The sequence below is a fragment of the Pipistrellus kuhlii genome, unplaced genomic scaffold (assembly GCF_014108245.1).
Source record: "Pipistrellus kuhlii isolate mPipKuh1 unplaced genomic scaffold, mPipKuh1.p scaffold_m20_p_26, whole genome shotgun sequence".
In the NCBI taxonomy this organism is placed as follows: Eukaryota; Metazoa; Chordata; class Mammalia; order Chiroptera; family Vespertilionidae; genus Pipistrellus; species Pipistrellus kuhlii.
In genome coordinates, this window is record NW_023425525.1 from 3,532,075 (window position 1) to 3,559,468 (window position 27,394).

The 27,394-nt window shown below is 50.9% G+C and overlaps 1 protein-coding gene and 1 long non-coding RNA gene across 5 annotated transcripts in view; one reads left to right on the top strand and one right to left on the bottom strand.

Annotated features, from left to right (window-relative positions):
• Nucleotides 1-16: 16 nt before the first annotated feature.
• ELMO1 (engulfment and cell motility 1) overlaps nucleotides 17-27,394 on the bottom strand; it is a 274,563-nt gene continuing 247,185 nt past the window's right edge. For 3 of the 4 annotated variants that reach the window (XM_036453746.2, XM_036453745.2, XM_045587194.1), the window contains 6 exons: nucleotides 13,904-14,067; nucleotides 12,671-12,783; nucleotides 10,691-10,798; nucleotides 6,350-6,432; nucleotides 3,563-3,640; nucleotides 17-1,403 (listed from right to left, as the gene is read on the bottom strand). In XM_036453746.2, the coding sequence (XP_036309639.1) occupies nucleotides 1,203-1,403; nucleotides 3,563-3,640; nucleotides 6,350-6,432; nucleotides 10,691-10,798; nucleotides 12,671-12,783; nucleotides 13,904-14,067 (747 nt within the window). In that variant the 3' untranslated portion in view covers nucleotides 17-1,202. Of the gene's footprint in view, nucleotides 1,404-3,562; nucleotides 3,641-6,349; nucleotides 6,433-10,690; nucleotides 10,799-12,670; nucleotides 12,784-13,903; nucleotides 14,068-20,431; nucleotides 20,440-25,008; nucleotides 25,014-27,394 lie in introns of all 4 variants that reach the window. The other variant, XM_036453747.2, reaches the window with a different exon arrangement.
• LOC123653018 lies at nucleotides 1,036-25,607 on the top strand. Its single transcript, XR_006742644.1, has 4 exons — nucleotides 1,036-1,176; nucleotides 13,882-13,894; nucleotides 15,710-15,723; nucleotides 25,598-25,607. It is a non-coding gene; the product is annotated as an uncharacterized LOC123653018 (long non-coding RNA).

Genomic DNA, 27,394 nt, shown 5'->3' on the forward strand with positions numbered 1-27,394 from the left:
ACATCAACACGCCAGCTCTCCAACTCATCACCATTAATTTTATTCCACAGCGTGTCTCAGGGAATGTTATTCTCAGGAAGATGTTCAGGATGAAAATAATTAAAAAGGCTGGAAAGTACACACATTTATGTATCTCTTCTTTTCATTAAATATATATCTGTTTGGCAAAAAAATGTTAGACTCTTTTGTACAAAAACAAAGCAAAACAAAACAAAAGTAACAACCAGCCGACCCAAACCTTTGCAAACTGTCAACACCTGTAGTAGCTACAGTGATGTAAACGTGATGTCCGACACCGCGACCATCTCGTGGAACCCCTGTGACAGCAGGACCCGACCGCGCCCCCCCAGGAGAAGGTGACACCAGACACGCAAGCAGGAGCCGTCTGTCGCAGAGGCCTGTGGGGCGTCGCTGTTAGAGATGGAGCATGACAACTGACTTCACCTTTTGTGCTTTCAGCTAAGGGGCCGGGAGGGCGTGTGGACACGGAGAAGGCAGGTGTGGCTGGGGCATGGGGAGACCCAAGACTAGCTGGTGAGGAGAGGAGGCTGGTCAAGGTCACAGTGCAGACGTGGCGTGGGCCTGGGACCTGGGGACTGTATCTGGGGACCCAAGGCCAGTGGGAACTAGGATGAGGCGGCGGCTGCTGCTCTTGGAGGAACAGGACAAGGCAAAGGCCTGGACGGAGGAGGGAGCGGATGTGAAAGCGGATCTCAGTTCATACAGCGTGGGCGGTGTGAGCGCACTCTGGAGAAGGGGATGAGGAGGCGGTGTTGGGTCTTCTCAAGTAGTTGGACTGTTTCTTCAAGACACAAGCCTTGCATGGGCCCCCGGCTAGGTCTGGCGGGCTGGCTGGGGGCAGTCAGGAGCTGCTGGCCCTCAGACGCCAGGAGGGGAGGGCATGCCTGCCGGGGTGAGGATGGAGGGCCCTATGGCTCTCTTACTGGTGGCGGGCTTGCTCTGGTCCCACCAGAGGCTGCAGCAGCGGGAGGTGACCTAAAGCAACGGCGTCTAGAAACACAATCAGGGCGCTGAGCTAGATGCCAGGTGGGGGCAGGAGGACGGCGGGACTGAAGGCGAGGCCGGAGGAAGTGCGGGCCACGCTTCCCTTTGCCACACGGATCCCACGGCATGGCCCGAGCTCCCTCTTCTCTCCTGCTGGCCGCGTTTCCCGTTGTGGGGCGGGGGCTGGGCCGGCCGCCTCAGTTGCAGTCGTAGACAAAGTCATAGTTGCTGGGCTCCTTGGGGATGGGCGGGGGCGCGTCGGGGATCTGAATGTTCTCCAGGTCCAGCAGGCGGAGCTTGATCTCCATGCTGAGCAGCGTGTCCAGGTCGTTCCGCGTCAGGTCGCTCAGCATGTCCTTCCCCAGCAGGGCGTTCAGCCCGTCCGTCCAGATGCAGTACTGGCGGGAGAGGAGGGGACAATGACAAGCACTGAAGATGCCGAGGGCAGCAGCAATAGCTAACACAAACTACTCCACTGCCAGGCCCGGTGCTCAGCGCTCTAAGACACACACAAAGCTGCAGACAGCTGGCACTTCCGCTCCCACCTCTGACTGCGTACAGAGGTACTGAAGCACGTCAAACTGGACAGGACTAGTGGGCCAGGGTGGCTCCCAAGGGACGGGGCGGAGTCCAGGAAGCAATAGCCCACTGCGGGAGGCCACACACTTGCACCTCGTGGCCCAGCCTGTGAGGAGGTCTCGTGGATGGTACCTAGCCCCCAGCGGCCTCCGGAAAGCAATGGGAATGGCCAACCACGGTGACAAGCTCTGGGAGCGAATGCATAGACCCTCACCCTCTTTCTTTCTCTCTGCCCAGCCACCCAGAGCAGGAGTCACAGAGCAGGGGTTTTCGGAGGAAACAGGGCCCCCTCCTCTCCCGCGCCCCCCCCCCCCCCCCCCCCCGGCTCCAATACCAGCTCATCGCTTCCGACCTGTTTGACCAGGGACACGTGTCCTAACCTCTGCGCCTCGTTTCCCTCCTTCACGAATGGGGACACTAGTGGCTTGCGCTTTGGGATGTTAGATGAGAGTCAAGTGAGAGGAAGGCGAAAGCACGAGCATTTACAACGACCAGGTCTTTCCTGCTGTCGAGGCGCTCCCTGGGGAAGAGGCTCTCCTCCCTGGTAAGAGGGTGCGGTGACCGTGACCACCGTTTCTACCTTACGGCGTGAGGGTGCCACGCAAACGAGGGAGCAGGCAGCCCGGGCAGACACACCGGACCCGGTGGCCCAACCTGAGCGGTGGGCACGAGGGCTCAGGGGAAGCCTCCCCTGCGTACAGGGCACCCCGGTCCCCTATTCCAGGTTACCGCGGGGATGCCGCGGCCCGCTCACAACCACAGCTTCACTTCAGGAGGGAAGCAGTGGGACGCAGGCCTATTTTCAGGATGACGAGGACAAAGCCAGAGCCTTCTGCACACGAAATGTCAAGCAGCCCAGAATGAAACGCAGGCACCATTCTAAATGCGGGATTTGCATCTAATCTCTCCTCTCGCTCTGGGATGTACATTTTTATTCCAAAGCTTCAAACAGTGGAAGCAGCTTCTGAATAACTTCCAAAGGAGCGGGGCTCCTGGAGGGCCCGGGGACACAGCGGGCTTTTACGGACGCGTCCTTCCCTTCTGAGCTGCTTATGCGGCCCCACGCCCAACCAATCTGAATGGTGCCTCTAAAAATAAGTCTCCAGCATGAGGCTGGTTCGAGCTTACAAGAGAAGAAGTTAAATCAACCATCGCTGTACTTTCTCTTCCTAGCTTCATGCTAAATATTTCAAATATAGCTGACAGCGTGCCTCAAGAAGAGAAACAAATCACACATGTACCAGGATGTCAGAAAGGAACAAAAGCATCTCAGAAATACATCCCAGCAGTGGAGACAGCCCTAAACCTCTCAAAGAACTTAAAGAAAACCTCCCTTATCAACTGTGTTTCTAAATTTTATTTTTCAATATTATTTTATGTTAGTTTTGGGTGTATATAGTATTTTATTTTATATATATATATTTCTGTTAATTTCGGAGAGGAAGGGAGAGGGAGAAATAGAAACCTCAATGATGACAGAGAATCATTGATTGGCTGCCTCTTGCCCACCCCACACTGGGGACTAAGCCCACAACCCAGGCATGTGCCCTGGTCGGGAATCAAACCGTGACCTCCTGGTTCATAGGTCACGGACTGAGCCAAGCTGGCCGGGCAGGGTGTATATAGTATTTTACGGAATACAGACAGGTTTGTCTTGGGAAAATCCTGACAAACAGGAAGTATTCCATGTAACTCCCAGCGGCCCTCTCCTGGGGTCGCAGCGAGGCCCTGGCAGAACCTGAGGCATCTGCAGACTCTTCTGCTTTCCATGGACTCCAACCAAGCTAGGGAGAAGCTGGCAGGTTTTCCGGAGGTTTCCCTTCTATCCAGAGTCTACAAGATGCTCCTTTGCTCATGATTGTGCTGCTTTTTTTTTTTTTTTTTATGAAATTTCTTTCTTCCCCCTATTTCCCTCCTGCTTGTTTTTCTGGAGAAAGTATGGCATTTTGTCATCAGCTCACCCCGCCCGGATCCTCACCTCATGCTTGTCAGGAGCGATGAAGTTCAGTTGGCAGTTGGAGTCGTACAGGATGGAGAAAGCGAGTTCAAGCACCTCCTGCGAGAGACGGAGAAACACCGTTCAGGGGAAGGCACGTTCTCTTTGCAGACGGGACACGGAGCAGGGCTCCCGGTGTGTCCTGAGAAGTGGCGGCCCGATGAGTGCTCAGGGCCGTGCACCCACAGCTGTGGCTCTCTCTTCAGCATCGCTCTTCCCGGGTGTAAACCCAAACCTGTAACCCCTCCTCGTTGGCAGCACGAAGGGCCGTTCTCCCTGTGAGCACCTCAATCGGACAGGTGCTCATAGGGGTGTTACGTCCTAAAACACGGTAGGGAATGACGCTTTGGGTGAACTGTTATCTTTAGGGACCATGTTTCCCTTGATCTTTGCACTACTGCAGAGCAAAGGCTACCCAACCCTAAGCTTTATGCCGTAGCAGCCAACGGGAGCCTGGGCCCAGTGTCAGAAGAGCTGGGTCCATTCATTGGTGAGTGTCTACTGAGTGCAGACAGGAGGAGCCAGACACAAAGGGCCAAGGACACGGTCATTTCACTGTGGCCGAGTGGGCTGGGGAGAGACACTCCATGTCCTGTCTGATGTGGATGTTAACATGCACTTCTCACGTTGTCTGCCCTGTACGATACTGAGGGCAGTGAGCATCCTACTGGTCTGCTCAGCGGCACGGTGCAGCCTTACAAGAGAAGCAGTCACTGGCGGGGGGCTGCAGATGTGGATCTTGGCCCTCCCGAGGCATGCACCCGTGAGGATGTGCATGAGGGGCGCTGCCATGACCCAGATCCCTGACAAACATCAGGAAACATGAAATCTGGGAGCATGCCAGTCCCCGCTCTAATTTCTCCGAAGCTGCCTGGGAGGGAGGACGGGGGAGGAATTAATTCTCGGAGCCCATGCCTGTCTCAGAGGCTGCGATCACTTATAATGAGTTTTATTGATGGCTCTGGCTTGCTGTCATTGAGCTGTCAGTGGAGGTCAGCGCTTCCGCACGTGGTGCAGGGCAGCTGCATGGTAGGGAGCAATGACACCTCTCGGGCTAACACTCCAGGAGCTGCCACCTGTCCAGACCTTCTGGAGGGAGAGAGGCGCCAGGAGGTGGGGTACGCTGTCATGGATCCGGGCAGTGTCCCCCTCAGGGCCTATTTGTCACACCCCATGGCACTCAGCCATCTGAGCTCCCACCTGAGAATTTAATTCAGTGAATTTAACTCAGTGAGAACTGATGTCCAGGAGCAGCTCGTGGCCATCCTTTGTCCCATTGGTTCGCCAGGCCCCTCACCGTGCAGCGGGAGGCCAGGAGGATGGGTTCTGGGGACCTGAAGATCCCCCTTGCCCAGGGCCTCTGACCTTGCGCTCTACCCTCCGGCCCTGGAACCAGGGACGAGGCACGTTGGGTCAGGGGATGCTCAGAGGAATTCTGGGCATGATGGCGCCTTGGTTTTGGGGCTGTCATCTTCCAGGGCCAAATAAAGGACTGAATGGACACAAGAGCAGGGATGTACACAAGGTATTTTCAGTACACATTGTTGGCTGTGTATTTTTTTTTTTTTTGGGGGGGGGGGGGTGTGACTCGCCTTTTTGGCCACTTTGGCCAGCAATGACCTTGAGGATAGAACTTGGTGAACTTGGGGTGTGTGTGTGTGTGTGTGTGTGTGTGCTTTTGTTTTTCCTCAATCATAGATAGTGTCATCCAATGCAGACTGGGATTCCCCATTGTCTTTTCGTGTTAGACATTACAGAGCAGGGATTATTCACTTCAATCCTGACTGATAAGTAAAATGCGTATCATGTTTATAGTCCACATAGATACCAAACGTGAACAGTTGAAGAGCAACATATTGACCTATATGATAATTTTGGTACCAAGGTGGCGGGAGCACCCTGATAGATCTGGGTGATTTCATTCATGGAGGGGTACTATCAATACATTCACAAGATGCCAAGAGGTATAAACAAAGAATGGCCTTCCTTGTGGCCCCTCCAAGATCAAATATCTCCAAACTGGGGCAAAGGAAATCTTGAATCTTTCCAGATAATGCCCCTGGCATACTCTGGCACGGCTGTGAGCTGTCCTGGGGAACAGCCAGCTGGTCAACTCGGAGGGCGGGTGGAAACTGTTGTAATGTGAACGGGACTGAAGTGACATCCAGCTCTGGAAAAGTGTCTGCTTGAAGCTGGGTTTGGCCTACTTCACAGCACTCCACCATCCAGCAGGAGGTCAGGCCTCAAACATTTTCTACAATTTTCTGAGTCGTTTGGTTTCTGTCTTCCCCAGGCTTCCCTGAGACCCCAGCACAGCTACTAAGGTGATAACAACAGGAGAAAATGGAAGAGATTGGGGAGTGGCTTTGGGTAAGGGGATAATATAAATATCAATGGGAGGTTAGGAGAGGCCCAGGGAAGAGGGGGTGGGGTGTGTGAGCAGACAAGGACAGAAGCCAGGGACAATAGTGAGAGGACAAGTCCTAGGGCTACACACAGGGAGGGAGAGAACAGATTTAACATGATTGGTGGGAAGGGAAATAAGCTATATATGTAAAAGAAATCAGGAAAGAAGGAAGGTGCCCAACCGCAACCACACACACACACACACACACACACACACACACAGACACACACACAGAGACACACACACACACAGACGCATGCAGGCATGCAGGCACATGCGCACTGCAGACAAAGAACAAAGGCTGGGTCCATGGCTGGTGTATTGCTCAGATAGAACTACATGCAATAATGTGGAAGCCATACCTTGTTTTGTTTAAGGGCACCTTTCTCTTTCATATGAGGGCAGTCCTTCCCTGTCACCACCGCTTTGATGTCTGCCACCGGCACTGCAATTCATAAAAGAAATGAGAGTGATGCCACCGTGTAAAAGCAGAGGTGCCAGCAGAGAAGCAGGACTAAGCACGGCGCCTGCCAGCCCAGCGGCCCAGAAACCACAGCAAGGAGGAAGAAGAGGTACAAAGAGGAAGAGAAGTCAGGCAGTGCCCAGGGCTTGGAAACTGATATATGTCCTTATAGTCTGGCAAAAAGCATCCTGGGGAGAAAAATAAGCAGAATTTAGTTCATCAAGACAAATACCTAAAAAAAAAAAAATCCCACCGCAGTCATGTGACAGTGACAGGATTAGAGGAAGCAGTGGTGCCAACAGCAATAGTGGTGCTACTACTGGCATTGTGGAAGACACTGTGTCAAAAGCAAGGCCAAGTGCTTCGAGGATGTCAGGGTCTCTTGCTGAACTATCTGCTTCTATTTAGTCTCTGAGTTTGGGGTATGAGGAAAAGCAGCCCTCTCATAAAACATTTATTTGACTAAATAGTCCTGGGCCCTCACTGTCATTCTCCCTGTCCCCAGCTCATCCTTCCCACAACAGTTCTTCAAGGCAGGGTCCATTATCCCTGTTTCCCAGACAATGACACTCAACTGCAAGGAAGGGGATGTTCTTTTCTGATAGGGAAATGGTAGCTGGCATTTCTCGTGCAGCGAGATGAAAAGATGCTATCTCGTGTCTTACTCAGGACTCGGAAGGAGATAAAGAGATGGAGAGATGATTGCCTCTAAAACGTTTGTTCTGTTAAAAGAGGGGGGGAAGGAGGAAGGAAGTAGGAAGGGGGAACGGAGGGGGGAGAGAGGTTTGGAACCTTAAAAAAAATTCGAAGTCACTTGTCCCTTTCCAATTGCTAATCTTTTGTCCCATAAGAGATGTCTTACTTCGAATCTGAGGACGCTTTGAGTACTGAATTCCTAAGTAATCAACCAGTAATCTCCTTAGTAATCATTCCCTTAATAGAGAAGATGATGAGAAATTTCACAATTAAAGTTCACATGCTTTTACTGGGGAATTGAGTTGTGAGGGTCATACTTAGAGACGATAGAATTACAACATATATAGACTTTCAAAATGATGCAACAGGAAAACCTCTTAGAAGCTAATATCTTCCAGGTACCCTGAAACAGCTCAGAACTTTGTGCAAATCTGCTGACGAGCTATCTCCAGCCCTAGAGAAGATTGGGGCCACCACGAATCCTCTGGGGAACCTCTGCATCCCCCCAGCCATCGCCCCACGATGTCTGCTCCTTCATCGTGCAGTCCTGATTCTATACCCCAACTTGCACTCACTAATATCTGGCTTTCCTTTCTTTCCAGGCATATGGCGGACTACACTTCCCAGCAACCTTTGGGGCCATGTGGTTAGTTCTGGCCATTGAAGTGTGAGAGGAAATGGCCAGTCTCTTTCACTGAAGGAGGAAGGAAAAGTCCATGCCCACCAGCCTCTCTCAGATGTTCCATCCAGATGGCACGGCTATGGGTGGCCAAGCAGCCAAGGGGAAGACGGAGACTTATGGCAAAGAAATAAAGATGTGAAGTCACATAGCCGGTGGGGATCAGAGCTGGGATGATTCCCCTCGAGTAAGTGACCCATGTCAGTTACGTAATGTGGGAAGGGAGGCACGGATGCTAACTGTCCTGAGCCACTGAGATTTGGGGCTGTTTGTTGCTGCAGCAGAGCGTAGCAGTGCAGCCTATCCTGAATGGCATAACCCTTCACCCTGAAGCCTGCTCCTGCCTCTGCCTCTCTCCCTCGCATCAGCTTTTCCTGTAGTCGGTCCCTGTGATTTTCAGACACACTGCTGACTACAACCGCAAACTTCAGCCCTCCTCAAATCCACCTTCATAACCGGCCATCAGCCCTGTTCCTCTAGGTGGCCTGCATGGATCCTATTCATGATCCCACAGGGGAGGGCATTTGGTTTACTGTTCAATGGAGAAGCCACCACTGAAGTGGATTTGACACAAAGAACACACCGATTCAGAAAACCTTCTCGAGCGTCCGATGGCACATGAGTCATGGGCACCTCAGACTGGAAAGTCTCTTGTTGCATAATCTGCAACGTGGCCAGTGAGCTAGAGAGTCTCCAATCTATAAATAGTAAGCTGCCTGTGGCTTTGAGAACCCACCATGTGGATGGGGACAGGATGCCCATGAAGGCTGAGTGGGAGAAGCCTTAGGGTCTCAGGAGAAGGCTCAGGGAGGAAGGCACGCTCCCTCATTGCTCGTGGTAGGACAGACTTCCTGTTTCCTACAGGCACTGTCCCTGTCAAGGAGACACGCTGCCTGTGACAGGATTACGGCTGAGAGGAAAACACTAATTGTAAAAAGACACGTGGCTTTTAAAGCTTGTTCTCTGCCTCGGTGCCTCTGAGGCACTGGAGAATTAGGCCCGCTATTGCCATGAGCAGAACCAGTCACGGCTCGGGCACCTGCACTCTAAGAGGGCAGCAGAGGGCTCTGGATGAGGTCAGAGCCAGGCAAGAGTTTCTATGAGGTCTTTTTTTGGGGGGAAGAGGGGGCTACCAAGAGAAGTGGGGCCAAGAGATATGAGGACAGGATGGTCACTACTGGCACCCTACCCTCAACTCTAAATCCTTGGGGCATTGGCTTCTATGCTCTCTTCACTTTGCGCTGGATTGAGATGATCTAATTCAACACCCACATTGCAAAAAGGGGAAGACGGAGACTCGGTAAAGAAATAAAGATGTGAAGTCACATAGCCGGTGGGAATCAGAGCTGGGATGATTCCCCTCGCTTCCCCTCCATGCTCCCTTGGTGGGCCATGACTTCTCCCCATGTTTGGAAAGTGTCAGCACCTCCTCACACCGAGAACAGCCCTGATGTGGTCATCACTTCAGATGTGTTCAGCAAAGGCTGTGAGTGCTAACACCGTTAGGAGGAACTTCAATGGTGACTTCAAACAAAAGCACCATTGCACAAGTAAATATGGCCACCAAGTTAAAAACAGTGTTAGTGTTCCCCACGGGGCGCCGGTGGAGGCAGAAACCACCAAGGGAGTAGCTGGTGAGCTGAGCACTTGGTGGACACAGCCTTACGGTGGACACGGAGGAGGACGGACTGGCTGGGCCCAGTGCAGCCGGTAAAGGACCTGGTCTCTAAGCTCTAAGCGGCAGCATGGAGTGGTAGAAAGGCTATGCCTGTGGACTCGCAGAGCCTGGGTGTGAAATCTAGACATCCCAATGGCTCCCACTTTGGGCTGATGCCTGGGAGCCTAAGCATCCTCGTGGCAATGTGAATGTGAACCGATGCCATCACCCATCTCAGGGGGTTGGGCTGATGCTGGAGCCGCAGTCACCGAGGCTTGTAATCCAGGCATCAGAAAGGTGGGCATCGGCTGGGCCAGGGTGTTGGATGATGGCACTCGGATCTTCGTCTGCCTTTTATTAGCCGTGTGACCTGAACAGGCCCCCTAATTTTCCTGTGCCCCGTTTCCTTATCTGTAACACACAGGCAATGGGGTCTCCCTCGCAGGTTGTCAGGAGGGCCATTTATGTAAAGTTCTCAGCACCATGCCTGCCAAATAGTAAGCCCCCAAGAAGTGTTATTTGGAGCTGTTTTCAGGATCAATAATCAAAGTTCATTCTGTCTGTAGACCGGGGACGGGAGTTTTCACCGTGCATCATGGACCCCCGGCCACTTGGCTTTGCTGTCTCAGCTGCTCCTCTGTCTCCTGTAACCGGCTTCATCACCTTGTGCGTGTGGGGCGCCTCCTCCTCCGGCCTCTTTGATGTGGGCGTGCAGAGCGATGGCCTAGATTCCCTCACAGGGAGGCACGGAGGGCCGGGGGCTGAGCAGCAATGCAGCCTAGTGTTCGTGGGGTGATGAGGCCTGTCAGCCTGGTGCGGGATGTGGGGCAAGGGGATGGAGGGAGACAGGGGTTTTTAAGGGCCCTATTGCCTGTCGAACAAAACAAACATGTTACAAGTATCTGATTTCCTAACCCTTTGGGGATGGAGACAGCCACGGAGTCTCCCCATCCTCACCATGCTCTGGAGGAAGAGGATTCTGTGACACTGGGCTGCATCGGTACCTCAATGTCCAGCACTGATTAACGTCAGGGGCGGGAGGCAATATCCCCCTTGGTCTCAAGGCAGGGCGGTGGCACTGGACAGTAATGGAAGACCTGACTGGTTCCACGGTGGGTATGTGGGTGGACGGCCAGCTTTTCTGCACGGTGTTTAGTGACCAGGAAACAGGCAAGCACCCGCCCCAGCCGCCCTTGGAGGGCACTTACGCTTGTCCTGCAGGGAGTCGTGGGGCACCTCCCCCTGGGGGCTCTCCTCCAGGTCTCCGTAGTGCAGGACCTTGTGGTTGGGGGACAGCCGGCAATACCAGAACTTGTCTGAGGAGGAGACACAAAGAGGCCCAGGTAAGGGGCCGGGTTCCCCGCAGCTCCGACAAAACCCCGTCTCCCGACATCACCGCCTGGAGGACACTCCTGTCCTCTGATCTGGATGCTTCAGGAAGGAACGGACCCTAAGTTCCTGATGGTGAGTGGGAGGGCGGTGGGAACATCCGTTCCCCGCTGAGAAGCAGGACAGGGAGCCACGGCAGGGAAAAGCAGGAACAGAGCAGGTCCCTGCGGCAACGCTTCTTCCGTTCAGAAACCGCTAGAGAAGACGCTGTTTATCAGCTCTGGGAGGCAAGACAACCACCTTCCTCGCAAAGCTGCCGTCGATGTTTGTTCCAAGAACATGCAGAAGCTGTCGAGCTTGACCTTAGCAATAGCTGCAGTCCGGCTGCTGGATTTCCTCTGGCCGGAGGCTCACTGCTAACCCGCAGCCCAGCCCTTCTCTTGCCTCTGTAAGCTCCTCTCTGTCTACCACTAAGATGTGTGTGTGTGTGTGTGGGGGGGGGGGGCAGGGGGCAGAAAGCACCGTGCGTCACTGCTGTTAGCGAGGTGCCTGCCCCGCATCGGAGAGCAAGTCGAACGGATGGATGGCAAGGGGACTGAAAGGCTTGGAGGTGCTTTGACTCCTGAGAATCACTTGCTGGTCCTCCACCAGGGTCTGCCGCAGGGTAACGGCTGGGTCCTGTGCTCTGGAAGACTGTGGCCTGGAAAACCACGGGGGGGGGCGGGGTGGGGGGGTGCCTGGAAGGTAGGGCGGCTCTAAGGAAAGGCAGAGGCACCAGCTCCGACCTGCGCAGCGCCCACTTGTGGGGGACAGTGTCAGCGGCAGCCGCCAGCGGCAACTTGATCTGCAGCTTCTGATGGTAAGAAAAATGTGTGTGTTCTTTTCAAAACCCAGCCTGATGTTACCAGTCCCTCAGTCCCTCTGTGTCACTGAAGGCAACGAGAAGCAGCAGCGAGAACTCTGCCAAAGGTTTCTTACTAGCATTTACAGGGACAACAGGAGTCACTAGAGGCCTCCCAGTCACCTGGGAATTCAGTACCTTAATAGCCACCTCTTCATTCCCCAGACTCCAACACTAAAACATGGAGACAATTCTCTCTCTCTCTCCCTCTCCCTCTCCCTCTCCCTCTCCCTCTCCCTCTCCCTCTCCCTCTCCCTCTCTCCCCCTCATCCCTGTCTCTATCTCTATCTCTATCCCTATCTCATCTCCATCTCCATCTCCATCTCTCTGGAGGATCAGAGGGAAAAGCTGGTTTCAAACACAAGCCTGGGAAGCAGGTCTCTGGGGCTGATTAAAGCTGCTCTCGGAGTCACGTGGCTCCTTATGGAGCTAATCACCACCAGGATCCTAATTCCTGCAGTCATGTGAGACAGACCTTCCGCGAGGATGGGAATACTCTGTGTCTGCTCCGCCAAGGGGAGAAAAAGAATCTGTACATGTCACTGAATGTTAATGAACTTGGCCAAAGGCGGCTCTCGTTTATGGTCTGTCCTCAGCATCCAGGCTGAGACGAGTTTGGGGCTGGCTCAGGTCCTCAGGGGACCTGGAGCTCCTTCACCTCCTCACTGTGAGGATGAAACTCATGAATGTAAGTTACACCACAGCCGGCACATGGTAACGTCTCAATCAACACATGAACCACAACAAACTCATGGCATTACGTGGCCCAGAAGGCTCTTCAGCTCCCCAGATCCTCTGGAATCCTGGACTTCGGCTCTCCTTGGGGTGCACAGGGCATCAGAACTCACAGGGACTGTGATTCCTGTCTGAGGTCTGGGCTGCATGGCCTCCCCTAAACCAGCCCAAGCCCTGGGCCTCCCTGGGCAGGTCCCGGGCGGAGCAGCCCCAGGCACCGTACCTTGCCTCCGCCTGGAGTTGAGTTTCCGGAAGCAGGTCCCTTCCACCAGGCGGTTCAGGCGCTGCTGCTTGATCAGCTCCAAGATTTCTGGCTGGATCTTCTCCTTGAGCTCCCTGTGAAAACACACACGTTTCACAGGGCCTGGGGGCAGGGCTCTGTGGGCGGGGGGGGGGCAGGAGGGGGTAAGGAAGGCGGGAGAAGGGATGCAGCAGCATCTTTTCATGAACATCCCAATGCCCCCCAAGCTGGGCTTTGGAGACTCATCTGTGAAGGTGTATCTGTTACAGTAACACTATGGCTCCTCTGGCATTTACAGAATCCACAAAGCACTGGCCACCTGAGCGATGGTTTCCAGACCACAGGGTCCCGAGAAATTTCTCCTCTTGTTTTACAGACACACATAAACTTCTGCAAAAAGCGCGCAGCTTTGCTGGGCATAGAAATCCCTGGTCACATCCCCCCTCGCCCCAAGTCGGTCTCAGGGACGACATTTGTGATCTGACCCAACAGGGACACCGGCCACGGCCTGATGACTATTCCACAGCAAACACCGAGTCTGGGCAAACTCGGAACCATGCTTTGCTTTCGTTTCTGTCACTGGAAAATGGGAACCCGACAGCCTTTGCATCCAAGCTTCAGCACATCTTACAGACGGAGGCCCCTGACACGAAGCGACTGCAGCTGGTGGGCTTGGATGCCCAGAACTGTGAAGGGGGCCCGGCCTCTCTGTCTCAGTCACAAGAGAAATGTGAAGTGATGCCGAGGGCGCCAATAGGCAGGGAGGAGGTGCATCGCGCCGCTCGGGCTCCCGTCCCTCCCACCCGCGCTGCTGGAGTGACATTGCCTTAATAGCCCGGCCTCACTCTGGCTGGGCCAGCCATCTTGCCCCTCAAAGGCACCTCCAAAGAACGTAGCTTCATGGGCAACCAAGTTTGCTCCCAGTGGTAGGAAAGGTCCCCAATGTTTCAGCTACACATCCTCAGAGGCCCACCCATCACCGGGCCACTTCCTGCTTTAGATCCTTCGACCAGCACCTGCCCACCTCCCGCTCAGCCCAGGGGGCTGCTCCGACTCCACGGCTGAACTGAGATCTTTCGGAACATCTCTCGTTGGCCTCCCACAAAGAGCTCCCAGCACAGCCGGGCTGTGAGAGACTTTCACCCTAGAAGTGGCCCGTCAGAGCCCTGGAGGAGGTGGAGGGGTGGGGGGAGGTGGAGGTGGTGGGTCACTTACAAAATCGGGCGAGACTGGAAGTCCTCCTGGTTCATCCTCTCGGACTGGCGGATTTTCAGGATCTCAGTGTAGCTCAGGTTCTGCAGTTTGCTCTTGAACTGGTCCAGGGAGCTAGGCTTGGTTGTAAGAGCTCTCATCACCTGCTCCTTCACCACCTGCATTACCTGGAGGTTAAAGGAAGACCATGATGCTCTGGGGTTGATCTTGTCCGTTCAGAAAAGTCTCAGCTGACAGCTCCCTTCCTCTGTGCACCCATTTGCGTGCACTCTCAGCCGCACCGTGAGCACGCTTTTCCAGAATCAACTCCCACTGAGCACAGCTCCCATTCTCTTCCGTATCATTGGAGCCACGGGGCGGAGATGGGCCGAAGCCGGGGGAAGAGGCTTGGTGTGGGAGGAGCATTTCACTGATCCAGACACGATGTGGCTGCTACTGCACCAACACTATACACAGCGCACAGTCAAGAATGCATGAGGCCCAAGCAACAGCCAGACGTCTGCACGCACATTATTTTTCTCCAGGAGAAAGTCGCGGAGACACAGTGAGCTGGGAGTTCAGATGGCATCAACTCAAGTGAGTATGAACAGATCCTCACCACCCCACCCCTCCCAGATGTGATCCCCATTAGTGAAGGCCTGAGTGTTCAGACAGATGATGCGTTTGGATCGTACAAATGCCTCTTTGAGATCTATTATATTAGAATAGACATATCTTACCAGAAGCCTCAACAGAAAGAGAGGTAATCACACCTGGTAGTGTGTGCCTCAGGACAGACCGGCCCACTCAGAGGCCATGGCCCAGTTACCCACTGCCGCTGTTCACGTGGAGTCAGCTTCCTCAGGAGGCACGTGGCGGGCAAGGCCAGCAGACACACAGGCACAGTCTGCAGGGATGGGCTGCTTTTTTTTTTTTTTCTCTCCATTTCAGCTGAGAACAACTGTTACTGTGGATAAGGGAACTGCTATACGTCGTATATGGTGGTAGGTGCTTTATATATATATTCCCTCTTTAAATCCACTAAGGTCCAGGAGCTAGTTATTATCATGATTGCATTAACATATAAACAAACGGAGGCTTCAAAAGAAACATGAAGTGACTGGTTCAAAACCATACAGCTGGTTGGGAGGTGGGTGCACTGGGATTCGGACCCAGGCTGGTCCATACTCCACCATCCTGCTGCCCGGGGGCGGCTGCATAACTTCATAAAAGAGAAAATCCCAAGTGCAGGCCCACTGCGTGCTAGATTCCGTGCCAGGCACTGTGCTACTCACCGCCTCAGTGAGAGGAGGTGTTATTTCCGCTATTTTAAAGGCAAAGAAACCGACAGGGAGAAAGGCCAAGGACTTGTCCAAGGTCGCACATACCTAGCTGCATTCTAAGACACCAACAGCCCAATATGGTGGACGCAGCACACACTTCATCACGTGAAACATCCTGGGGTAGTGCTTACCCTCTGTCACTATAAATGCGACCCCAGCCCACCCTGATGCTCACTGTTCATTCACTAACTCATGTATGATGATGACCCTGTCACTGCCACTGACAGTCCCACCAAGGTGCCACCTACATGAAGTCTTCTCGTCACAGAGGTGACCATTTACAGCACGCGGATACTGTGGCAAGCCAGAACTTCCAGTCTGCCCGGCTGCTAGGCGATGGCAACATCACCCTGTCAGCACACAGCGGGAAGCTCACATGCACTCCCAACACTGACAGCTCCTCGCACCACCCCTCTGAAATGGTGCAGTGGTAGCTGGCCGCTAGCTTTAAGGGTACGTCTCTCCTATTCACGCACAGGCCGTCCAGTGGTCTGAAGGGGGGTAAGGGGCACTGGGAGGCAGAGCAGGAAAGTGAATCTTCCTTAGCAGCGACACCAAAACCTATCACTCATCAGGCCAAAGTATGCCCACAGGCCCATGCGACCCCTAACGCAGGGGTCTTTCACCATCTGCATACCCATTGCTAACATGCCTCTCCCCTCCCCCCCTCCCAGGAATCCCTTGTCAACTGCAAAGGGCTCTACTGAGGGAAAGATGAATCATAGGTATCTAAAAGAATTAAAAAACCCAAACAATTTTGCAGTGCTATCAGCCCTCATCTGCCCTTATGGTCTTCAGGAGTCCGAGGCCATAGTGAGAAAGAAGGCCACAGGGCCACAGGCATTTCCACAGCGGCTTTCTGAGAGGGATATCTTATCCCCAGAATGAACCTAATGGCAGAAACCCCAGGAAGCTACAGAAGACAACTTGAGCCCAACACAGCTGATCAACAGCGTACATGAGTTGAACGGAATTGATAGAAACTCTTCACAGAAATGTTCTTGAGCAGCATTATTTCTGAAGCCAATACCATAGACATTACTGAGTCCTGTTGTGCATCTCCACTGGGAATTCAAAGGTGACTAGAGTATGGCCCCTGCTTCTGTGAACTCCTGGTCTAACCAGTGAGTCAGACACGGGCACAGCTCATTGCAGGAGAGAGGGTGTGATGGACAAGACAGACCAATGGGCACACTCTGAAGGTGGGGAGGCTTTGGGAGGGGAAAATACATCATCTAGTTTCTCAGGAAGAATGAATGTCCAACGATGTGGAAACAGATGAATCATCTGGACACGTCTACACATTAGCCATGTCGAACCAGGGCTGCATGTGAACCGGAACCATTTACATAATCATCTTGTCAGGTCCCCAACACAAGGACATGAGAACACTTCCAGCTGACCTCCCACCAATAGGCTTCTTTCCTTCTTCTTTTTTTTTTTTTTTTTTTTTCCACTCAAGCAAAACGCTAACTTTGGGACACGTCACAAAATCTGAAATTCTGACCATCTTAGATCATGCGCTTTATATGGTGAGCTATCTACTCCAGGCTGATCTATGACTCTTGGCTATTGCCTGTGCAGAGCACTTCGGGCGCCGCCCCTTTTCCTGTCCAGAAAAACTCAGAGTTGGGCCAAGGACATGATGATCGTCTCCCAATGTCATCTGACCTCCTGGTGGGAGGTGGGACATATCACGGAAGTAAAGATCCAGTGTTTAGGATACCAGAAACAAAAGAGTGATTTTTAAATAGAACCAGGTTACAGTGGGGAGAGCTTTCAAGAAACCTCCACTTCCCACATTTCCAGATGGAAATGGAAGCTCAAATTGCCAGGTGACCCCTACTGAATGTGTTCCCTTAGGGACTGTCACAGAAAAGACAATCACCAGACCACCGCCCACCAGCCACCATGGTCCCATCACTGACCAATCAGCATCCTTCCTCGGGCTTTTCTGCTGGGGCTGGAGGCGGAGTTGAGGAAAGCTCTTTTCCCTCGAATTAAGAACTAGGTGTCCCTTAATCTGCGGGACAGCAGGAGATAATGATGGCTGTCAAGAGAATCAGCCTGAGGAAAGGCAGACGTGCGTGTAGGAGTGTTCATAACAGCGAAGCCATATTCACCCACAACATTGGTCCAACCCTCTTTTATATATGTTCCCTTATATATGGCATTGGGTGGTTTGAACAGGATTCTTATCACTTGCAACAGGAAGTCCCTACAAATACAACGAAGGCCAAGAGGACACAAGCTCGTGTGGCTGTGGTTGCCCAGATTCAGGAGAACTAGAAGGAAGCTGGGCAGAAAGAGCACTGCCACTGCAGTGAGAAATAACTTTAGAAAACCATCGTTCTATTCTCATGGTTGTCTCTTTGCATGGAAATGATGATAATCCCCCAGGCAGCTCCTACTTATAGCCTGTGCTTAAAATCCACTGTAAGAACGTTCTTCCTCTAGCTTTACGCTTTGATCACTGCTATGTGCAAGGATCCGTAAGTGGGGCAATCCTTTAAGTTCCCCACAATCTCCTATACTTCAGTTTGAAGACAATAGAGACCGTTTCCTCAGAGCAGGTGGAGAGGATCCCGGGGAAGGGATGCCAGTGGTGAGTGTGCAGCACAGAACGGAGGTTTGCTAGAAGCAAGACTGGCTTCATCTACTTTATTCACAGCTCTGCTTGGCTGTGGCCCCAAGAAGCTCTATGGTCGCTCGCTGTGCCAAGGAAAATGACCCCGGCAAGAGATGTCACTGATGTTTTAAGAAGACCAGACAGTTATCTAGGTCAAACATTCTTCTCTTCCTTTGCGAAGCATCTTCTACAAGAGCTACAGTTAATGGCATGAGACCTCTGCTAATGCTCTACATGTGTGATGTGCTAGTAAACCAAGACTCTCACACCCACCGTCCTGAACTCTGTCCTCTTTGGAAAATACCAGACCTTTTATCATTGTTTGCAAAGCCCATGGACCGACGATGTTGCAGAGGCAACAGCAAATCAATGAATTTGAAAGGTCTTAGTATAGCCTGTGCCTCGCCACAGACATCAAAGAAGCCGTGCTTTTAAGCTTTGCACTCACTGTTGGAACTGACTGATCATTTCATCAGCATCTCCGCGGAGCCTGTGGTGCGTTTCTGGGGTTCTCCGAGCACGTGATCTCTGAGCTAATGTCACATGTTACAAAGGGAGCCAGAGTCCCACAGGACCTTGTGCTTTAAAAGGAGAAAACCTCTGGTCTTGTTAGAAGACAAGGTGAAAGGTGTAAGTGCGGGGATCCCTCAATAGCATCAAGCATGCTGGTCAGGGGGGCATTGGTCAAAATGCTCAAGTGCCTTATAAAGAACAGTGTAGAGTGCATACAGGCAGCCTCCACATCTGTGTTTCAACAGCCTGTCTGGGGGATTCGGATGTGTGCTCAAGTGGGAGAATCCCCAATCTCAGCCAACGTCCAGCAGCACCTCTGAACCCTCAGTGACTGAGCACCTCAGAGACTCTTGTCACATCACTAGAGAGAAGTCAGGATCGTTATTAGCGTACTTGTCATCCTCCCTCAGTTGTAAACCCCCAGAGAGAAGGAACTGTTTCTTATTTGTTGACCATAGTGCTTAATAGAGAATTTTCCAGACTGTAATAATGATTGATACATTCGATGCCAAAGATGCCTTGGCTCCCACTCAGCATCTCTAGAACAAACAAGCACGTCATTACAGAGTCATCTGAGCGGTTTACAAAGCCTCCAGGTGGGGTCTGAGGGCTCCAGTGGTCGCTGGGCTTCCCTCCCTCACAAAGGGTAGTCTGAAGCTGAGTGGAGGGTCTGGAGAAGCCACCGCAGCAGCCACTACTGAGCATATCCATTAACGGGGATTTCATGGACCCAATCCGTGGTGCCCAGGAAGCAGATTTGTCTTCCTAATGCGGAAGAAAGGCTGTCCCGGGAAGACAGATACCAGCCCAGCCCAGCTTAGAGATGAGGCCTGCGGGAGAGATTTCACTGCTGGGCTCCAGCACTGGGCCATTTTTCTTCCCAGGAATGTTCCTTACACAAACCAGCATGACTGACAGCTCCTGAGGACCACAACAGGAGGGATCCCGCCTGGAGAGTGGGCCTGGGAAGAAAAAGCCCGGGTGCTCATGAATAGGCAGGATCACTTTCCGGAGGCAGGGAGTACTTGGGGGGCTACTCTCCGAGGCTAGGAGTGGGGAGATGAGCCTTGCCCAGCACAAGTAGAAGTTCAGGTGAAAACTGATGACGCATCTGCCGGGGACAGTTATTGTCCCAGGTGCAGCTGTTAGCATCCCCACCCGCTTCTCTCCCAGAGGACTCAAAAATTAGGACAACTTGCCTGGTTGGTGTGACTCAGTGGTTAAATGTCCACCTATAGACCAGGAGGTCATAGTTGGATTCCCGGTCAGAGCACGTGCCCAGGCTATGGGCTTGCTCCCCAGTAGGGGGCGTGCAAGAGGCAGCCAGTCAATGATTCTCTCTCATCATTGATGTTTCTATCTCTTGCTCCCTCTCCTGTCCTCTCTGAAATCAATAAAAGTATTTTAAAAAAATTAGGACAGCTTCTGGAAACTAAAGATGGCTTTACTTTGTAGTCTTGCCACAGTTGGGGTGTCAACTGCCAAGGCCAGTCCCTGTAAGGGAGAGATTTTGCTGAGTGGTGTCCAGGGCGTTAAATGAAAAGGAGAGAAAAAGGAAAGGGCTCCGTGGGCCGGAGGAGCAGGAGCTAAGTCTTCTGTATTTATTGTGGGCCGGGTGGCACAGAGCAGAGGAGGCCAGACTGCTTTAAGGGCCATCTGGTGCCTGCTGCAGTGACTCAGCTCTGCCGAGGTGGCGGGAAAGTGGCTGCCTTCAGCATCCGTGGGGAGGTCAGGTCCAGAGAGATGGGAAAGGTGAGGTTTGGGCTCGCTGCCTTCTCTCTGCAGCCTGCAATAGCTGCCTGCTCCTCACCAGGCATTTTAATTTAAGGTTCAAGGCATCTTTATGGCCAATAAAAAGCCCAAAAACCTATCTCCCAGCAATTCATCTTAAAATCAATTAGGGCCAGGACTGCTGAGATCAATGGGTGTGGAGACAACATCCCTCTCACTGTCTTCAGCATCCACAGGGAGGGCAGGCCCGGAGAGGAGTTGGGAAAGGTGAGGTTTGGGCTCACTACCCTCTCTCTGCAGTCCGCCCTTGAGGGGAGAGGCCAAGAGCTGTCTGACCAAGCTTCCTTCCCCCTCAAAACAGGAAGCCTAACACAGCCAGCAGCCTAGACTCACTGGTGAGTTCATTGAAGGCCCTGGGCAACCATAGGAAGCGCCTTCTCTCACTGTCTGAAGAAGCTGGACTCCAGCAAGCAAAGTCTGGGCAAATCACACTAGTGGCAGGCATTTAATCCACAGCTTGGAATAATCAACAGGTTAAGCAAATCAATCCAAATATGTGAGCATGTGTGGTGAGAGAGGCAGAGACACACAGGGCTGGTTTTCTTGCAAAGAAGTTGGAAAACTCTTCTGATAGGGCTCCATAGGATTGGGAGAAATGGCTACAAATGTTTAATATAAATGGCTACTGTTGGTTTGCTAAAGCTAGTTCATAAAACTTAGCCATACTTTGCCAAGCATGGACAAGGAAAGCAATGTCCTTCGCAAATTCTCTGGAAGTTAAAAAGAAGGAGCTTCTTGCTGAGCAAGTCCCCCAAATTGGGGTCATCATGGAGATGCTGTCCTCCTGCAGCTATGGCTGACCACGTGGGGTGGAGGGGGGGATGGACTGACTCTTGGGGGAGCTCCCCAAAAGCAGGGGAGGAATGTCACTGGAGAAGTGACAGCCTGAAAGGTCTTCTGTTTTTTAAGAGACGCAATCATGATGCCAAAAAATATGGAGCTGAAGGATTCAAAGTTCCCTACTGTCCCTGTGGATGGGTGAATGACAATCACAGATTTCCTTCAACACTGCAGGCTGTTTACCAACAAGGCTGAGATCCACTCAATGCCCCATCTCAGGCCGTCATTGGTAAGACTTGGCAAAAACCAGTGAATGTAACTATCTGCTCACATTTTATCTCTCCCAGTGTGTCTCAACCTCTATGGATGGTGGGATTTTACCCAATTCATCTCTCTGTGCCCAGCATTTAATACCAGTCCTACATATTTGTAGAGTGAACAATTGAACTAAAAGGAAACTGGACAGAAAAATATCAGTGAGCACAGCCTCAAATTACTCTAAAATTAGTCACTATTAAGAAATACATGAAATGTCTACTGTTTCACATGGAAGGGGAAACCCTAAAGCCACACATTTAGGTCTCCCAGCATGCTCTGCATAAGCTATTAAATAGTGACAAATGAAATGAGACAGCCTGCTCCGGTGGAAGAGAGACTGGATAAACTTGTCGTATGCAGACTGCTCAGGCGAGACCAGGGGGAATTCGGTGGGAGAGGCAAGATCTGGCTCCTAGAAATTAGCTCTACCGCCAGACAAGACAACTCAGGAGAAATTAGAATCACTGTTGTAGCAGGTCACTGCAGAAGGACAGGGCTGCCACCATGAACTCGTTGGTGATAGTGTTTAGCATCAGACCGGGCGGGGAGATGGCCACAGACTGGAACTTAAAATTGAGCAGAGTCCACTGCTTTACACTCTGATAGACACCAGGAAGGACTGTTCTTGCCGTTCTCCTCCAAATCTTTGCCATTGATTAGTTATCCAACCAGCACTGTGGTACTTGAAATGGAGAACTCTGCGTTGAGAAATTTGGCATCGTGATATGCATTTTAATTTCTAAATCAACTCACAATCAACAGACTATCTTAAGGGCAACTATGTTTTGATTTTTTAAATTTGATCTAAGAAGTTACCAATGCCTGGTATTGCCTTCAGTATGTAGGAAGTACATATTCAAGCCTGCCTGAGCTCAGCTAACATTGATCAGGCATCTCATAGGCGCTAATCACTGGGTAGATGCTGGCAACACAAAGAGCCAGACCCAGAGCTCAGCTTCAGGAAGCTCAAGGTCAGTGAGGGGGAGGAGGTTGTAAACAAACAATAACACTAGATCTTAATAAGTGCTTTTATGGGCATGGCTGCCAATATAACTTGAGGACAGGGAAAACAAAGTGATGATTAAGCGCAGCACGGATTTTTATGCATACAGATATAGTTCTATTCCTAACCCATCGCTTCAGCGACTGCACTCCTCACAGGGTACTGAAATTATGTAATCACTGCGGGCGCCCAGTAGGCACTTGAATCCTTTGCAAGAAGAGACTATATCTTAATCTTTTTATCACTGGTGAATTTTATGGTGTCTCGTACCTGGAAAATGTCCCCCTCAGTCCAGTAAACCGAAGGTCAACGAGATTTTATTTTCAAGTTACATGTTAAAATATGGTTTCTGGGGAGTCTTATAATGGCGGGGGTCAAATGCCTGTGATAATTTTCAGCAGAGGGAGAGAGAGGGCTTGCAGAGGGAGCAGTGATGGATGCACTCTGGTTAGCGCATTGCTCCAGCGGCGCTCTGCTGGATTCCTCCCCGGTGGTTGTAAACTGGGACACCTCATAAATCCCAGGCTCCTCTTTGCCACAGTCGGTTATTACTGTCCCAGGGCAGCAGCACACTTTCTCAGCTAAAGTAACTGCGAGCCATTTATTATCTTTAAAGGAGAACCTGTCTACCACTGTAGCCACAAAGCCCAGACAATTAAAGGCTCTGATTCTGCAAAATCCCGACAGTTACTACGTGGTTTAGAGCTGATGTGCCCAAGATCTGAAATGGTTTCCGTGTTTTTCCACTCAATGCCTTTTCCTCTCTGCCCTACACTACACCCCTCACAGCTGGATGAAGGCAGCTGTTCCCAGTTTACAGAGATCCACTTGGTCTGTGTGCTTTCATCTGGATGTGGTCCCATCCCCTCATGATGGATCCTTGGGAAGAAACAGCATAGATGGCAATTATACGGCATATATACCTTCATTTCTCTATTCCTTGCCAGTGGCAGGCATCACTAATCCATCATGGCACTTTTTTTTTCCTCCCCCCCTCTCCCCCCCCGATAAACCAGGGACTCCTGCATGGAGCCACAACCAACCAGTTGAGTTTGGGATTCACAAGGACACCCATCCTCCATCTCTGAAGGAACCCACGTTGGTGAGCAATAGAAACTCTTACCTAACACATATTTGACCTTTCAATAATTTTGAATTAGATTTTCTTAAAAGTCTCAGTGCTCCCTAATGAAATGTTTTAGAGGACCAGCCCAAGTCCTTGCAGTGTGTGAACAGGTGTGCCACAAAAGGACAGCACCCCAATGAGATCCAGGGCATTTTCTCTATAACTTCAAGATCAAGGTGACTCTTCCTCACTGGCCCACCCGAAGGACAGAAAGAGCAAAAAGGATGCCAAACCAACATGGTGAACGGAATGAGAAGGAAAATAAGAGATGGGAAGTTCACAAGGCAAGAGAAATATTATACTTAAAACCCTTCTCAGTGTAAAATTCACCTGGGAAAGAAAAAAGGAAAGCTATAAATGCTTTCTCTCTTGGCATGATATCTTCAAAAGCAATGTCTCAGGCTACCATACTTTATACATTCACTTTGCCTGCCTGGGAAGCAGGTGGGCTCCACACGCATGCTTATCAATGGTGAGAACCAAAAGCACAGGGAGATGATGCAGTGCATGAAGAGGTCAATAACATGCCTTACGCCTGACCCTGGGGGGATACCAACAAACCAGACCGGAGAGCATTCTCTAGTGCAGAACCTGGCTCTTCCTAGTTAGGATGCTGAAGTCACACTGATGTTTCTAAAGGAGACCCCTCTCTCAAGAGCCCACCTTCCCAGCTCCTACCGGCCAACTTTCAGCTATTTGTCTCTGGCTAACTGGGTTTCTCAGATGGATCTGCGGACTGCTCCCTCCCCGCACACCATAAATCAGCGCCAAACTAAACGGGCTCCAGCCCCAACTGAGAACACAGCGGCTTGGCTCATCACCCAACACCTAATGAACCGCATGAGGGATGACTACTGGGTAAACACCGCACAGAATGTGAGTCAGCCGAATGGCACTGCCTTAGACGGCACACCTAGGAAGCAGGCATGACAAATCTGTACATCCGGGATGTCTCAGACACAAAGTACTTTTCCAATGCGGTGAAGCTTGCTAGCATTTATTTAAAGTGATAAATTGTAAGAGGGATAAAGTCTGGGTTGTTTAGTGGGTACATCCAACAACTTAGGCGATATTGGCTAGATGTAGCTAAGCTGCAAAAATTCTTATTCACTAAAGGAAACCATATGTGTAGGGTTGTTAGTAGGCTTGTTAAAAAGTATGTGAAAGGCCCTGGTTACAGGAAAAGGTGCCTGACATGTGTATGTTTTATTAAAACACGCTTTACAAAAAAAATGACATGCCAATAGAAAATTGTCCTGTGAAAGCAGCAAATTAATTATCTGTATGATTAATGTTAGCAGAGATTGGGTAAATCACAGGGGAAAGACAGGAGGAAGTTACTGAGCCACATCCAAAGGGCTTTTTTGAAATTATAAGAATATTAATAATAGAACTGGTAAGGGACAAACCCTACGGATGTTCCAGGGTATATATGTACCTACAGCAGACAAGGGGGAAAGGATAAATGAAGTTGAGAGAAAACTGGGACACTGGATAGTAACTAAATGGGTCACATTCTTTCTCACTTTATTATTTTGCTGTATATGTTGCTAAAGGACCTTAGGAATATGGTTCTTTAGCAACATATAGCAGAAATACACGAGCTTTAGAAACAGGGAGGTCTACGGTAACTTACTAATCACCTCTGAGCTTTAATTTCCTCCTCTGCACAAAGGGGAAAATACTTCAAAACATAGTTAGGGGCATTCAGAAAATGCAAATGGCAGTACCTAAAATAACTCCTGACACGTAGTAAGTACTCAATAAATATTAGTTTCCCTTTGTTTTTCTACAGGTTTAAGGCATGTATCACTTCTACCTTCTGTTGTAGCTTACTCTGTAGACTTTGTTCAGCTGTTAAAGCTTCTCAAATTCAAGATTTGCCCGCGTGTCGGCCTCCACAGCACCATGCAGTCACCTCAGCAAGGGGGCAGCAAATGCTCCCTGAACACGTGTGTGAAGAATTCAAGTCACCAGACTAGGGAGAGCACAGCATGTGAAATATGACCTGCTGGTCCCCACAGCAATCACACTGTGGTAATTTATAAACCCACATTTGCCTCATTCGTTAGAGTGGCTTCCTCAAGGGCCATAGCAAGTTCTCAGTAAATATTAAATGATGAAATACTTCAGTGCACCTTTGTACCTGTTTGGGGGGCTCTGATGATGCTAAAGACTAAAACTTACTGCATCAGAGAAGAGGAACGGCAACAAGGCTCGGCAGGAGAAAGAAATATGTGAAAACATTTATTTCAGGGGGATTCTTATAGAACTTTTGGGGATCAAAGAGCCCAAAGATGAGGGTGAAAACTGGAATGTTTCTACTCTTAGGAAAGCAAAACGAGTTGAGTCCTGGATACAGAGAGAGTGTGAGCAGCCTGAGCAGAGGGCCGTGTGGAAGATGAAGTGTGGGTGTTCTCCCTGTGGTCCCCTCCCCCCTCATGATGATAAGGAACTGGGACAAATAAGGCCACATGCATGCCGATAAATAGTAACAGAGTCTAAATAACATGTGTGCTATTAGTTCTGCCTTGGAGGAAAGTCTGGGGGGTGGGGGGAGTTTGTGAGACAAAGAATGGGATCATGAGAAAAATATTTTTAGTGAATAGAAATATTAAAAGGAGCCTGCAGTCCAGGCTGGTGTGGCTCGGTTACTTAGGTGTCACTGCCAATTTGAGGCAGCCAATCTATGTTTCACTCTCACATCAATGTTTTTCTCTCTCTCTAAAAATCAATTTAATACACACACACACACACACACACACACACACACATATATATATATTTTATATATATATATATATATATATATATATATATATATATATTTTTTTTTTTTAAAGGAGCCTGTGCGAGTGTGGGTACTGCCGTCGCTGGCTGGCCTCCTGCTGGCTTGTGCGGACAGTAAGCCGTGTGGTTGCCAGTTGAGTCCTCCAGGCGTACGTACCGCAGTAGGAGAGGAGCTTTGATGGCCTCTCAGCGTCTGGCCTGGCAGATTAGAGATCGGATGGAGTTCTAAAGCCCCAGGTCCCATGTAAAGCAGGGATTATTGACTCGGCGCTTTTCCAATGACCTGGAATTGTGTCACGGTGTGTGAACATGTACACGAGTGTTTCTCCTCGCCCAGGGAAGCTGTGGCTTTCACCAGGTTCTACAAGTTGGTCTCGAGGACGCCATAGCGACCACTGGCTGAAAGGGGCAGCATGGGGAAAAGAGCGATGCCACCAGAGCAGGGTCTGCATTTCCACTCGAAGCTACCTGCCGAGGTCTCTGCGGGACGTTTTCTCCTAGACGTGTCCCATCAGCCCTCTCGCACACCATTCCCACAACTCAGCTTAGCGCCTTTAAAACCTGTCCTTTCACCTGGCTGGCGTGGCTCAGTGGTTGAGCATTGACCTATGAACCAGGAGGCCACTGTTCAGGTTCGATTCCCAGTCAGGGAACATGCCCAGGGTGGGGGCTCGGTGCCCAGTGTGGGTCCTGCAGGAGGCAGCTGATCAATGATTCTCTCTCATCACTGATGTTTCTAGCTCTCTCTTCCTCTCTGAAATCAATAAAAATATATATTTTTTAAAGTTCAAGGCCTTTTGCATTTGAATTTGCTTTTGTGAAATAGGGATGATAAAACCCATAGAGAAATAAAAGTAAAGCAGCAATGACTATGAACTGGAAGGTGCTATACAAACCAGAAACTAAAACGCCTGGTAATAAAAGGCTCACGTGAAATACACCTATTTTTGGTCACTGTTCGGTCCTGCTAAGACACCAGTCATATTACGTGTGCACTTGAAAGACAACTACTCAACAACATTACTAACATGTTTAACTTTATCCTGAGAGACAGGAGGGGAGTGATTTCGGAGTTGAGGATGCGTTGGAAGAGGGAGCGCAGAGGTAAGCGAGGCTGGCACCACCCTCGGTTCCTGGGGTGTCCCAGATGTGTGCCCTCGGGAGCAGAGAGGAGCCGCTCAATCCTGCCACCCCTCAGCGCGGCACCGAATTCACCAGGAAG